Here is a 13,899-nt window from a genome sequence, read left to right on the forward strand (position 1 = left end):
CTTCGTTCGGGAAGTTGCGAAAACGTCCACATGAGGACGTCCCCACAGCTTCCATAGCGCCTGGCATACTTCCTGATGAAGGGGTCCATTCCGTCGGCAGAAGCTGTCCTTGCCGACTGAGAAGGTCCGCTCGCACGTTTTCCACGCCTGACACAAAACCTTGTCAGAATCGTGACGTTTTGCGACTTCGCCCAAATCAGGATATTCCTCGCGATGACGAACAGAGAATGAGAGTGAGTTCCCCCCTGTTTCCTGAGGTTATGCCAAGGCCTGTGGTGTTGTCCGAGTTTATCTGAACCACTTTGCTGGAGACTTCCTCCTCGAAGAACCTTAGAGCAAGGTAAACCGCTGAGAGTTCTTTTAGATTGATGTGCCAGGACACCTGTTCCCCTCTCCAGGTGCCTGACACTTCTCTCCCTCCCAGTGTTGCTCCCCAACCCGTGGAGGACGCGTCGGAGAACAACACTAGGTCGGGGTTCCGAAGCTTGAGCGAAAGTCCTTCCGCAAGCTTCTTTGGATCCAACCACCATTTGAGGTGCTTTTTCACTTCTTCCGTCAAAAACAAGACCTCTTCTAGATCCTGTTTGCGTGACCAATTGCTTGAGAGGAAGAACTGAAGTGGTCGGAGGTGCAACCTTCCCAGAGAAACAAACTTCTCCAGTGAGGAAATGGTCCCCAGCAGACTCATCCATTCCCTCACCGAGCATGTTTCCTTCCTAGAAAGGCCGACACTTTGTCCAGGCATTGAAGTTGTCGCCCCTGGGACGGAAAAAAAACCGCCCGAAAGCCACTGAGTCCATCTGAATCCCCAGATAGACTAAGGATTGAGAAGGAGTCAGATGCGACTTCTCGAGATTCACCAGAAGTCCCAGGGACTTCGCTAACGACAGAGTCGTGTGAAGGTCCTTCAGACACCTGTCTTGCGATGAGGCTCGAATAAGCCAGTCGTCTAGGTAGATGAGAGATCCTTTATTTCCGCAAGATGGAGCCACCTCGCAACGTTCTTCATAAGAACGGTGAACACCATCGGCGCCGTGCTGAGACCGAAGCCAGAGTGACCCTGAATTGGGAATAAAATCTTCCCTTTCAGGACAAACCGCAGGTATTTCCTTGATCGGGATGGATGGGGACGTGAAAGTATGCGTCCTGAAGGTCTAACGAGACCATCCAATCCCCGTCTTAAAGCTGCAAGCACGGATTGAGGTGTTCTACCATCTTGAAACTTCCGCTTGGTAACGAAGCGATTTAGACTGCTGACATCCAGAACGGGGCGCCACCCCCCGACTGCTTCGGCACTAGGAACAGACGGTTGTAAAACCCCGGAGAACTCCGGTCGAAGACCTGTTCCACTGCCTGCTTCTCGATCATTTGATCTAGTAGATCGTGAAGCACTTTCTGCTTTTCTCCCTGATACGACGGAGACAAATCCTTTGGTGTCGAAGACAGCGGGGGGTGGGTAACATCAGGAAAGGAATTCTGTACCCTTCTTGACGATGTCCAGAGACCAAGCGTCGGCACCTCTCTCTTCCCAAGCTTTCGCGAAATGTAGAAGCCTGGCTCCTACCGGTGTCTGAAGGACTTCCCTCTCACTTCTTGCTCTTGGAAGGAGCGGGAGTCTTGCCTCTGAAAGAGCCTCTTCCTCGAGGGGCTGGCTTCGAGGAAGAAGCGGATCGAAAGGGCTTCGACTTCTTCAAAGCAGAGGACCCAGAAGACGAAGAAGTAGTAGGCTTCCTAGAAGACTGTGCCAGAAGGTCTTGAGTTGCTTTCTCCTGGAGACTGGCAGCTATGTCCTTTTACCATAGACTGGGGGGGAAGAGATGTTCTGAGAAAGGAGCGAAAAGAAGATCCGCTTTTGCGCTGGTGAGACCGACTTTGCAGTAAAATGCAAAAAAGTGCTCTTTTCTTAAGCGTTCCCGTGCTGAAATGAGCAGCCAATTCCTCAGAACCATCCCTGACGGCCTTGTCCATGCAAGACAATACACTGGACAGCTCCCCCAGACTGATGGAATCAGAACTCCTGGACCTGGCATCCAATACTCCCAGGCACCAGTCAAGAAAATTAAAGACCTCTAGTGTCCTGAAGAGGCCTTTAAGGTGAAAAGTCTAACTCGCTATGTGTCCACGAGACCTTCGAGGAAGACAAAAAGATCTTCTGGTGGCATCTACAATGCTACCAAAGTCTCCTTGAGCTGAGCTGGAAGCTTAACTCCGACGTTTTCTCCCGTCTCATACCACATACCAGCTTTGCCACCGAGTCTTGAAGGTGGTAAAGCGAAAGAAGTCTTGCCTGAAGCTTTCCTCTTTTCCATCCAATCATGGACCTTTCTAAAAGCTTGCTGTTCGTAGAAAGCGACTTCTTCATTCTCACAAAGCCCGAGATCTTAGCGAGCTTTGGAAGAAGACGAAAACTGAGAGGGAGGAGTACGTGGAGCTTCAGGTTGGAAAGTGTCTGCAAAGACTGACTGAAGTAAACGAGTCAAAACCTTGTAGTCCGTCGAAACTGGAGCCAACTGCTGTTCTTCGTCCACTTCGACGAAAGCCGTCACTAACTTCCTCTCAGACACTGGAGGAAGTCGGAGGAAGTAAAGAAGAGTCCCGAGCTTTCTCAAAAGAGAAAGAACGGCGAACAGGAAGAGTTCCCGCCTCGCTTGTGCTTGCGGAAGTGGAAAACTGACGTCCGTAGGCGCGCGTTTGGCGTCCGAAGCCAATCTACTGGCGCCGACAGAAGCGCGCTCAAACGCCGCAGGTGTACACCTGGCGTCCACTTGCTGCGCGCTGAGCGTCCACTGGTGCGCGCCGCGCGTCCACTGATGCGCGCCGAGCGTCCACTGGTGCGAGCCGAGCGTCCACTAAAACTCGCTGAGCGTCCACTGGCGCTCGCGAAACTTGCACCGAGTCACGTTCGGCGTCCACTAAAGCGCGTTTGACTTTCACAGAAGCGCGCTCGGCATCTAAAGAAACTCGCTTCTTATCCACAAGTTTCGTAGCAGCGGAAACAACCGCTTCACGAGAGCGAGAAACGAACTTTCTCGCCTCCTCTAGAAAGTTGCTGGGGAGCAGAACGAACTCTAGAGGGAGACTCAAACGGAGAGAGAGACGAGCGAGGAGAGGGAGAGGGAGAACGCCTCGACCTCTTCACAGGAAGATTGTCATCCTTCTTACGGCGACCGTGGAACAGTCTCTCCTCGAAGGAAAAACATCTCGAAGTTGCTGCTGAAGAGACTGGAGAATCTTGGCTTGTAGGTGAAGCCTCCTTTTCTGGGGAGGGGGCTGATCCTGTGAGCAGGAGAGTGGCGAGGGGACGCCTTCTTGCTACTCCCAGGAACCGCCGCTTCACGCACCTTAGAGCGACTGCGGCGCTCGAAAGAAACATCTAGGGAAGACTCCGCCTCCGAATAATCCTTACGCTTCTTCTGCGGAGGAAAAGCAGCAAACGCACTATCAGGCGACGAGCAAAGTTCCGGAGAACAACTTGGATTGGACGTGAAGAGTCCCGAACGCGAGGCCGTCTTTGCAGCGGACGTGATGCGGTATGAGAGCTCCACCCCTTGCGCGGGGGAGGAAGCTTCAGAAGAAGAAAAGCACTCCTTGAGAAGACGTGCACGCGCACGCTCCTTGGCAGTCTGGGTATGTTCGTCAGAAGCTGCCGAAGGCACGCCAGATCGGTGGGGGTTCCTCGTAACCCTCCTTCAACTTTCGACATGCTCTCTCCCCGTAATCTGGGAGTCAAGCAGAGGTCTAGGTCTAGAGGCGGAATGAGGCCGATCTGACGCACCCTCCACTACACAAGGGGCACTTTCACTGCACTTCTCTTCACTTTTGCTCTCCAGAGCTAACACTTTTGATTCTAAGTTACGAATCGATTCAAGAATTAGCGATAATGTATTACCTTCTACCGACACTGTCTCAGGGGCCGGAGGCAACACTACAGGGGCAGGAGCATAATCTACAGAAGGAGGGTTAGCAGGAGAATAATTTAAATCTTGCCTACCTGAAACACTCCTGGAGGAAGACCTCCTTAACCTATCTCGCTCAAGTTTCTTAAGATAGGTTTCATACGCCTTCCATTCCGACTCTGTTAGTCTTTCACACTCCTTACAACGACTTTCAAACGTACATTCATTCCCCCTGCAAACTTTACAAACAGAATGTGGGTCTACTGAAGCTTTCAGTAGCCTACCTCTACATTCAGACATGGAACAAAATCTAGCGCTAGCAGAACTAGACCCTGACATCTTGATCAAAGAAAAATCAATACCAAATTCAAATCAAACCAAAGTCAACGTGTGCCAAGCCACCGATCCAATTCAGATACCAAAGAAAAACCAAAAGGGATACTCAAGTAGCTAGTAAGTTTCCAAAATCTGGACGGAGGTGCTGCAAACAGGTGTTTCCAGCACCGGCGACAGAAAAATTATGAATAGAAAATGGGAATGATTCCTGATACCCGCCTCCCAGCGGCGGGAATGGGTACTAACCACCTGACTCCCACTGCGTGTGTCGTAAGTGTTTAAATTTCTGTCGGATTCGGAAAAATACAGCTATATATATATCTGACAGGTAAGTTTCATGAACAAATATATGATTAAGTATCTATAAATAGGCCTAAGCTTTGCCGTAAGCAAATTTTCCAGTATTGCTCCTCACGATTTCTATTTACCATTCTTTCCTCATTATTTAAGATCCTGTTTCCAATTACACATTAATTTTACATTATTTTAGTGTCGTGACATCCCTTATGAGAAGGGTTTCATGGTAGGTTTTAAAGAAGGATGTTCCATATTCTACTCTGAACTGACGTTACCATAACCAACTTGAATGAATAATATAGCGGGTGTTACTGTATTCACCTGTGAATGATTATAGGACTTTTACAGAATCTTTATGGTTTAAAAGTTACTGGAAATCTAGAAAGCAATACACATGAGGACTTTGAAGCTCCGCCCCTATTTTAGAGTTACCAGGTGTGGTATTACTAAGCAATGTGTCCCAAGATTTCAGAAAACTGTATCATCAGTTTTCTTGTCAATTGTACATAAGTAACATTTGTTAGGTTTCTATTTAAGCTATGACCTAGTTTCTACACATGCTAGAGAATACAAAATACATTTGCAGAGAAAAAACTAATTATGAGTAAATTGTACAAGAAATACATTAACTTACTTGGCTGCTTGATGATATTCATTGAGTTCAAAATAGGCTTTACCAATATGTGCCAGGACCCATCCAGTACGATAGTGTTGAGTTGGAAGAGCTGTCAGCAAGTCTATCGCTCTTCTACAATTATACTGCGCCAACTGCTGGTATGCTGCCCCCATGTCTCGTAATAGTGACATCAAGCCCTCTGAAAGTAATTTTTTACATATTTCAATTTACTGAATTGGAATAAAAAATTTAGGCCAAAGACCAAGTCCCAGTACCTATGAGGCCACTTTGAGCTGAAAATAATATTGAAACAACTGTTAGGAAAGGGTGGAAAGTGAGCTGGAAGAAAGAGAATATAAATAGAGGTATAATAAAAGGATTGAAAAGGGTTGCAGTAAGGGATGAAGGGATGCTGCAAAGAACCTTGACAGGCTGCAGATCAAAAAGTACAACCTCCTGGCTGAAAATTTTTGCAGACTGGAAAATTTTTGGGCAAAGAACACATATGAAAAATTTAATTGCAAAATTATTCAGTCAATAGCAAACCACTACTTTACTAAGTATCTGAAAGGGACAGTCAACCAAACAGAACAAAGCACTAGTGGATCAAAGAGGGTAAGGAAAACATCTACTTTCTTTCCAACTCCTAAACCTATACATTACTCATGGGCAAACCACACCAACCTCCCTTGGACTGCCAGTTTGCTTCCTCCCAGGGGCAGAGGAGTTTAGACCTTGGTCTAGGGGCATCAGTGGGACGGATATTACCTCCTCCGCTTCACTACACCTGCACTAAAACTAATCACTTTGTCCATAAGGACTTTAAACAAAGTCCCATTTTGGGCCACAGTATTCACTAATGGACTGAGGTTTTGGTCTATCCTCACCTCAAGACTGGCTATGACACTGGATTCCGAAAAAAGGGAGCCAGGAATTGGCATTGAGGGGAAAGCCAGAGGACTAGTAATGAGTGAAAAAGCAGTCAAAGGCATAACAGATACAGGAATACTATTAATATTATCAACTCTAGGTGAACTCGCCTAACTAGCAGTCTTAGACTCAGCTCTAGCAGAAGCTCCCCTGCTCCTGTCACGTTTAAGTTTCATTAAATGAGTCTACCATTTTTCCTTATCCAAGACATTGCACTTGTTGCAATATAGAGTTAAAGAACAAACTTGTCCTCTACACATACAATACACACTAAGGAAGTCATATTTAGCTAAAGTCAGTCTCGTTTTGCAGCCTTTGCCTAAAACAAAAGCTCGCTACTGCGATTTCCACAATTTCTCAAATTTTGAGCTGCAGTACAGTTGACACTTAGGGCTACATAATTACTTGGCAAGTTACTTATATAAAAAGGAGGTGCAACAGGACTGTTTTTGCAAGCTCAATGCTAAACCAAATTAATGGAAGTGTGAACATAATGAAATAATGTCAAAAGAGTTACCCACCACAACCAAAGATTTACAAGCTTTTACTTTTGCTAACAAAAGCAGTTATAGTATGCAAAAGTTTCTCATTTCCTAAATTACCGCTAAAATAATTCCACAAACCCGCCATAAAAATATGCTATGTTATTCTAGCAAATAAGACATAAACCACTGTGTCAATACATATAGAACATGGAAAAACAAGCCATCACCTAATGAGGCAAAATTTCTAAGGCAAATAAGTTTCTTACCAGAACACAGTTTCTGAATGCTAAATGCTTGCTGAATGAGAGACTGCGGTGTCACTGGTTTCTCTGATGACAGCTTATCTGACGAGGACAAAATGTCTTGGTTTTCACTCTTATTTTTCTCATTAAGTTCTGACAGACTAGACTGACTCTTGGAGGATCTTGTCTTTGCTTTTCTTGCAGGAGACTTTGGTGCAACAAAACGACTTTTATTGTTTTCCTGAAAAAATCGAAATTGTTAACATTGTCTAAATATAACCATTAGGTTAAAATTAATACAGTATGCAATGTATACAAATATACATACTAGGAAATGCACTACATACTATATGCGCTTCCTACGAACCATATGCACAGGCCTCACACAAAGTAAAGGAACCAGTTATGGAATTATTCAAAAATTTTACTCCACTACATAGTTTTACAAACACAACAAAAAACCTTGGACATTTTTTCTTACATCTATAAACACCAATATGATCAATTATATCAATTAAAATGTTGCAGTTTTATAGGAAAGCCTTTATTGAAGTAACTTTTTCACTTACATGCAGGTATAGTAATCAAATAATACATACCTTAACAGAACTACTATTGCCAAATAGACGAGAAGATCTACGAACATTAGGATTAGGTTGACCAGTCGGGGGGCTTTGAAAATTACTATTATTCCCTGCTGGAGCAAACACGGCTGGTTTATTCAACACCACAGGTGAATCTTTCGTAGTACGGCACAATATCTGAAAAAGAAAATTCAATTTAGAGAGGCATTCTTTTGATTTTTTTTCCAAACAACTGACCCCTTCTTTCCATAATTCACATTACCTTCTATTACTTCTTTCAAATGGAATGGAATGGAATACAGAATGTAGGCCAAAGGCCAAGAACCGAGACCTATGAGGTCATTCAGCGATGGAAAAGAAATTGAGAGTAGGTACTTCTAAAGGGTAATGGGAGGCAAACCTGACAGTTGCACTAAGAAATAATTGTCAGGAAAGGATAGATAGCAAGATGGAAGAAAGATATGAATGGAGGTACAGTAAAAGGAATGAAAGGGTTTGCAGCTAGGGGCTGAAGGGATGCTGCAAAGAACCTTTGGTAATGTCTATAATGCAACACATGAGGTGCACTGATGGCACTAATCCCCTTATGGGGTCAAATGAATGAACACCACATTCTTTGGAAGCTTGAATTTCAAATCCATGGCCTCTCTGGGCTTCCATATGGATTGGGTTTATCTTCTGAGTAATAATAATAATAATAATAATAATAATAATAATAATAATAATAATAATAAAGCCCTCCAATGGAGCTTGTACAAGAAACATCAGCTACCTTGCAGTAATAAGTGGTACGAGTACCAAACTGAGGGAGTGAGAGAAAAACGATCACGCAAAGATCCTCTGGGACTATGGTATCAGAACGGATAGGGTGATACGAGCAAATAGACCAGACGTGACGTTGATTGACAAAGTCAAGAAGAAAGTATCACTCATTGATGTTGCAATACCATGGGACTCCAGAGTTGAAGAGAAAGAGAGGGAAAAAATGGATAAGTATCAAGATCTGAAAATAGAAATAAGAAGGATATGGGATATGCCAGTGGAAATTGTACCCATAATCATAGGAGCACTAGGCACCATCCCAAGATCCCTGAAAAGGAATCTAGAAAAACTAGAGGCTGGAAGTAGCTCCAGGACTCATGCAGAAGAGTGTGGATCCTAGAAAACGGCCGCAAATAGTCAAGAAAACGTGAGACTCCAAAGGAGCAGGATGCAACCCGGAACCCCACACTATAAATACCACCCAGTCAAATTGGAGGACTGTGATAGAGTATATATATATATAAATAAAAAATAATAATAATAATAATAATAATAATAATAATAATAATAATAATAATATTTCATTAAAAATAATGCCAGAATTCACAAATTAATTTTAGACAATATTCTTTCAATTCTCCTTATTATTTGTCTTTCTGGCACGCTGGTATTATAAAGCAGCTGTCCCATATTCATTGTGCTGTAGGTCGTCAACGGAATTTCGGGCTGGTGTTATCAAAGGCAAACTGGTTATCAGGGACAGGCTGGAGTCGTCAATAGGTATACAGGTGTGTTTCGTAGGTCCGGAATGAATATTGACAGCTGCTTTATAATACCAGCGTGCCAGAAAGACAAATAAGAATTGAAAGAATATTGTATAAAATCAATTCTGTGTATTCTGCCATTATTTTTTTTATAAAACTTGTTTGAAAGAAGGTCTGTTTCCAGCATACACAATAATAATAAAATAATAATAATAATAATATAATAATAATAATAATGTCTATTATTACCCACTGCTTTGGTCAAGTTTAAAAATGCAGTATATTTTGCGAGAAGATCTCTAATTGCATCTTCCCAAAATTTTCTTTTACCCAACACTATAATTTTTTTTTAGTTTTCACTGTTGCTAAGTACCTGTAAGAGTAAATTTAAAACTGAAAAACATTTTGATCAAATTCTTCACATAGTACTGTATATTAACTAACTACTTACAACAACCTATTACTTTGATAAAAAATTCAACTGACTATTCACCAAGATGATCTCATGCTCCCAACCAAGTTAATAACATCCATTACATGAGGATAACTACTCCAATATCACTCAGATTGTTTCAAGTTTTTGGTGGATAGAAGTTCAGGATTTTCTTTATAATATATTGGGTTGGAATATAAATTGCAAGACTTTCAAGACAAAGGCCAAGCATTGGGACCTATGAGGTCAACCAGCACTGAAAATAATGTTGAAACAATTAAATATTAGAAGAAAACATAAATTAAAATGGAAGTGAGAATATAAACAGAAGTACAGTAAAAGGAATGAAAGGGGTTGCAGCTAGGGGGAGAAGGGACACTGCATAGAACCTGAAATGATGCCTACAGTGCACCATGCTGAGTGCACTGATGGTTCCACACCCCTATGGGAGGTTTCTTTATGATAATAGCCTTCATGATCCTTTACAATTCTATTGTAGCATCGCTAATGTTACCTGTTACATTCATTTTTTGCAAGTAGCCAGTAATTCTTATTAAATACAGTATAACTAAAAAAAGCATTTTAACAATGTAAGTTATGTAGTACAGCTGGCTTAACACTACATCACATTTAATGTCCTATGCCAAAAAATTATGTTAAATATTTGATTTTACTCATCCAAATTCATTCTAATACAAATAGATTTAGATACTTTTTAGCAGTACAGAAACTGCCCAAAACTTACAGCATTGAAACCCATATTTTTTCCTTTGCCACCCTATCCCACCTACAGTGGACCTGGAATAGAGAATTTAGGACAAAGCCCCAGCACAGGAATATCTTTCACACATTTCCCTTCCCCAAACTTCCCAAACTACACTTGAACTGGAATGCATAAATTTAAGACAAAGGCCTAGCACTGAGACCTAAGAGGTCACTCGGCGCTAACAGGGAAATTGAGCGTAAAGGATGGTTAAAAGGTGTAACAGGAAAAACATGAAGTTTTTATGATAAAACAAAGTTTAATGTATACTTACCTGGCAGGTATATATATAGCTATATTCTCTGTTCCACCTGGCAGAAATTTCAAAACTCGCGGCAATCGCTAGTAACCTATTAGTAGTTCAGGCAACCACCACCCCGTTACCGTGGCGCTAGCGCTAGGAACCGTTCCCAATTGGGCCATTTTGCCAGATTTTCTCTGAACCCTGTCCCTGAGGGGAGGCGGGTGGGAATTAAATTATATATACCTGCCAGGTAAGTATACATTAAACTTTGTTTTATCATAAAAACTTCATTTTAATGTATGACACTTACCTGGCAGGTATATATATAGCTGATTGACACATTTGGAGGTGGGTCAAGGACAGCAACATTCTTAGAGTATAAAAAAAAATATATTAAAATATTTTATTAATTTAAAACTCCAGGTTCCTTACCTGCTAAGGTAGCTGACTTCATAGGTCCTGCCTCTAAGCCTGCTTAAACCTTAGTAGCTCTCAACAAGGAAGTGTCCTGTCTGTTGAAGAAGCTAAGACTGGAACTGACAAATGGACGTGGACTGGCACCAATGTGTTGACAGATCCTTACAGCCCCCTCTTAGCCCACGGCATTCAAAGCTAGTAACAGATCATTTACCTGAACTACACACACACCATCACCAGATAATACTAACACAACTGAGAAAAGTACCGCCCCCTTTTCTCAGACAACCAAGAAACACAAACACCATCACCTAATAATAAACAACTAGCTTACAAGAAGGTTATGGGGTAGTAACTCCTTTGCCCAATACTGTACCCGAGGACACGTATGGACCTAGCGTCTGACAATTATCGAAGGTTGTCTGAACGTCCCTAAGATAATGAGACGCAAATATTGAATTAGTTCTCCAATATGTTGATTCAATAATTTCCTTGAGGGCTAAATTCTTTTTAAAAGCTAATGAAAGTCGCCACTGCGCCCTGACTTCATGAGCCTTCACTTCAACATACCAAAGCTCTGCTCTTCACACAACATATGAGCCTCTTTAATTAACTCTCTCATGAAGAAGGCTAGAGCGTTTCTTCGTCATGGGTCTAGTGGGTCTTTAACTGAACACCACAGAGCATCAGACCTCCCTCTGATAACTCTTGTTCTTTCTATATAACATCTCAACGCTCTCACTGGCAGAGAACTCTTTCTTGCTCGTTACCGACCAATTCAGCTAGACCCAAAACTTCAAAGGATCTTGGCCAAGGATTAGCTGGATCCTCATTCTTGGCCAAAAAACCTTCTTGGAATGAACACACTGCATTGCCGTGTCTCCATCCCACCTTCTTCGATATGGCCTGAAGCTCACTAACTCTTTTAGCAGTTGCCAATGCTACTAAAAAGATAGTCTTCTTAGCAAGATCTCTCAGAGAGGATTCCTCTAACGGTTCGAATTTGCTAGAAGTTAAATACTTCAAGACCACATCCAGGTTCCACGCAGGTGGCTGCCTTCTGATTGTTTTCTTCTTTCGTCCCAAACGACCTAACCAGATCTCTCAGATCTAAGTTATTCGAGATGTCTAGATCCCTGTGTCTAAACACTGAGGTTAGCATACTCTTATAACCTTTAATTGTCGAAACTGACAAGTGTAAATCCTTCCTCAAGTAAAGAAGGAAATCTGCGATTTGGGTCACAGAGGTACTGGATGAAGACACTTTCCTGTTTTTACACCACTTCCGGAAATTGTCCCACTTCGACTGATACACCGTGATTGTGGAGGTTCTTCTGGCTCTAGCCACTGCACTGGCCACCTCTCTAGAATATCCCCTCGCTCTAACCAGACGTTCGATAGTCTGAACGCAGTCAGACCCAGAGCGAGGGTATTCTTGTGAAACCTGTCGAAGTGGGGTTGTTTGAGTAAATCTACTCTTAGAGGAAGAGTCCTTGGCGTATCTACTGTCCATTCCAGTACCTCTGTGAACCAACTTGGGCCGCAAAACGGGCTACTAAGGTCATCCTCGTTCCTTGGCTCTTCCCTGAACTTCTTCATCACTTTCCCCAGCACCTTGAACGGAGGAAAAAGCGTACAGATCTAAGTTTGACCAATCCATCAAGAACGCATCTACCGCCACTGCTTCCTGGTCTGGAATCGGAGAGCAATATGTTGGTAACCTCTTTGTTCTGGCTGTCGCAAACAGATCCACTACCGGACGGCCCCACAACTTCCACAGGCTCTGGCAAACCTCCATGTGCAACGTCCACTCCGTCGAGAGAAGTTGCTCTCTCCTGCTCAACAGGTCCGCACCCACGTTCTTCTCTCCTTGTATAAACCTGGTGAGTATCACGACCTTTTCCTCTTCTGCCCAAAGCAGAATTTCTTTTGCCAGATTTGTAAAGGGGAAAAGAATGAGTTTCCCCCTTGCTTCCGAATATATGCCAGAGCCGTGGTGTTGTCCGAGTTGACCTGCACTGTCTTGTTTCGAATCAACTCTCTGAAGTGCTTCAAAGCCAAGAAAATTGCCAACAGTTCCTTCCTGTTTATGTGCCACTTTGTTTCGTCCTTGTTCCAAAGTCCCGACACCTCTTGAGGGCCTAATGTCGCTCCCCACCCCGCGTCCGACGCGTCGGAAAACAAGACGAGGTCTGGGTTCTTCTGCTGAAGCGACATCCCTCTTGCTAACCTGCCTGGAGTTAGCCACCACTTTAATTCCTCCTTTACTTCGGTCGGAATTAGAAACTGGAAGGAATCCGGTTGCGATTTTCTTGGCCATGAATCGTTCAGGAAAAACTGAAGAGGTCTCATGTGCAGTCTTCCTAAAGAAATGAACCTCTCTAGTGAAGAGAGTGTGACCCAGTATACTCATCCACTCCTCCTTGCAGAGCATCGGTCTTTCTTTAGAAACTCCTGCACCTTCTGACTGCATTGGCTTGCCTTCGGGGGACGGAAAAGCCCGAAAAGTCACTGCCGATATCTGAATCCCCAAATAAACTATCTGTTGTTTGGGCTCCAAATGGGACTTTCCCATATTCACTACCAGACCTAGGTCTTTTGCTAAGTCCAATGTTTGACTTAACGTCCTCCAGACATTGACTTCTCGACTGGGTATCTTTCAACCAGTCGTCCAGATACAAAGACACTCTGATCCCTCTTAAATGTAGCCATCTCGCCACATTGGACATCATCCTCGTGAATACTTGAGGGGCTGTGCAAAGGCCGAAGCATAGGGCCTTGAACTGAAAGACCCTGTCCTGAATCACAAACCTTAGATACTTCCTGCTTCCTGGATGAATCGGAATATGAAAGTATGCGTCTTGTAAGTCCAGAGTCGCCATCCAGTCCCCTGGACGTACCCGCTGCCAGTACTGAATCGTTCGTCTCCATAGTGAACTTGGTCTTTTCTACGAAAAGATTCAGTTGACTTACGTCCAGCACTGGCCTCCAACCTCCCGAGGACTTTGCAACCAGGAACAGACGGTTGTAAAATCCCGGAGATTCGTGATCCAGAACAGGTTCTATTGCTCCTTTCTCTAGCATGGAAGCTACCTGCTCCCACAGAGCCGCTTCTTCTCTAAATCGTTGT

At 43.4% G+C, this 13,899-nt stretch overlaps 1 protein-coding gene across 1 annotated transcript in view; it reads right to left on the reverse strand.

The window, feature by feature from the left end:
• The window catches only part of LOC135226241 (cell division cycle protein 27 homolog), an 83,801-nt gene that overhangs the window by 29,968 nt on the left and 39,934 nt on the right, over positions 1-13,899 (reverse strand). Inside the window, exons 5-7 of the mRNA XM_064265684.1 lie at positions 7,402-7,563; positions 6,827-7,043; positions 5,164-5,344 (exon numbers count right to left, since the gene is read on the reverse strand). Of these exons, the coding sequence (XP_064121754.1) occupies positions 5,164-5,344; positions 6,827-7,043; positions 7,402-7,563 (560 nt within the window). The remainder of the gene's footprint in view (positions 1-5,163; positions 5,345-6,826; positions 7,044-7,401; positions 7,564-13,899) is intronic.

This window comes from Macrobrachium nipponense, chromosome 14 (genome assembly GCF_015104395.2).
Source record: "Macrobrachium nipponense isolate FS-2020 chromosome 14, ASM1510439v2, whole genome shotgun sequence".
In the NCBI taxonomy this organism is placed as follows: domain Eukaryota; kingdom Metazoa; phylum Arthropoda; class Malacostraca; order Decapoda; family Palaemonidae; genus Macrobrachium; species Macrobrachium nipponense.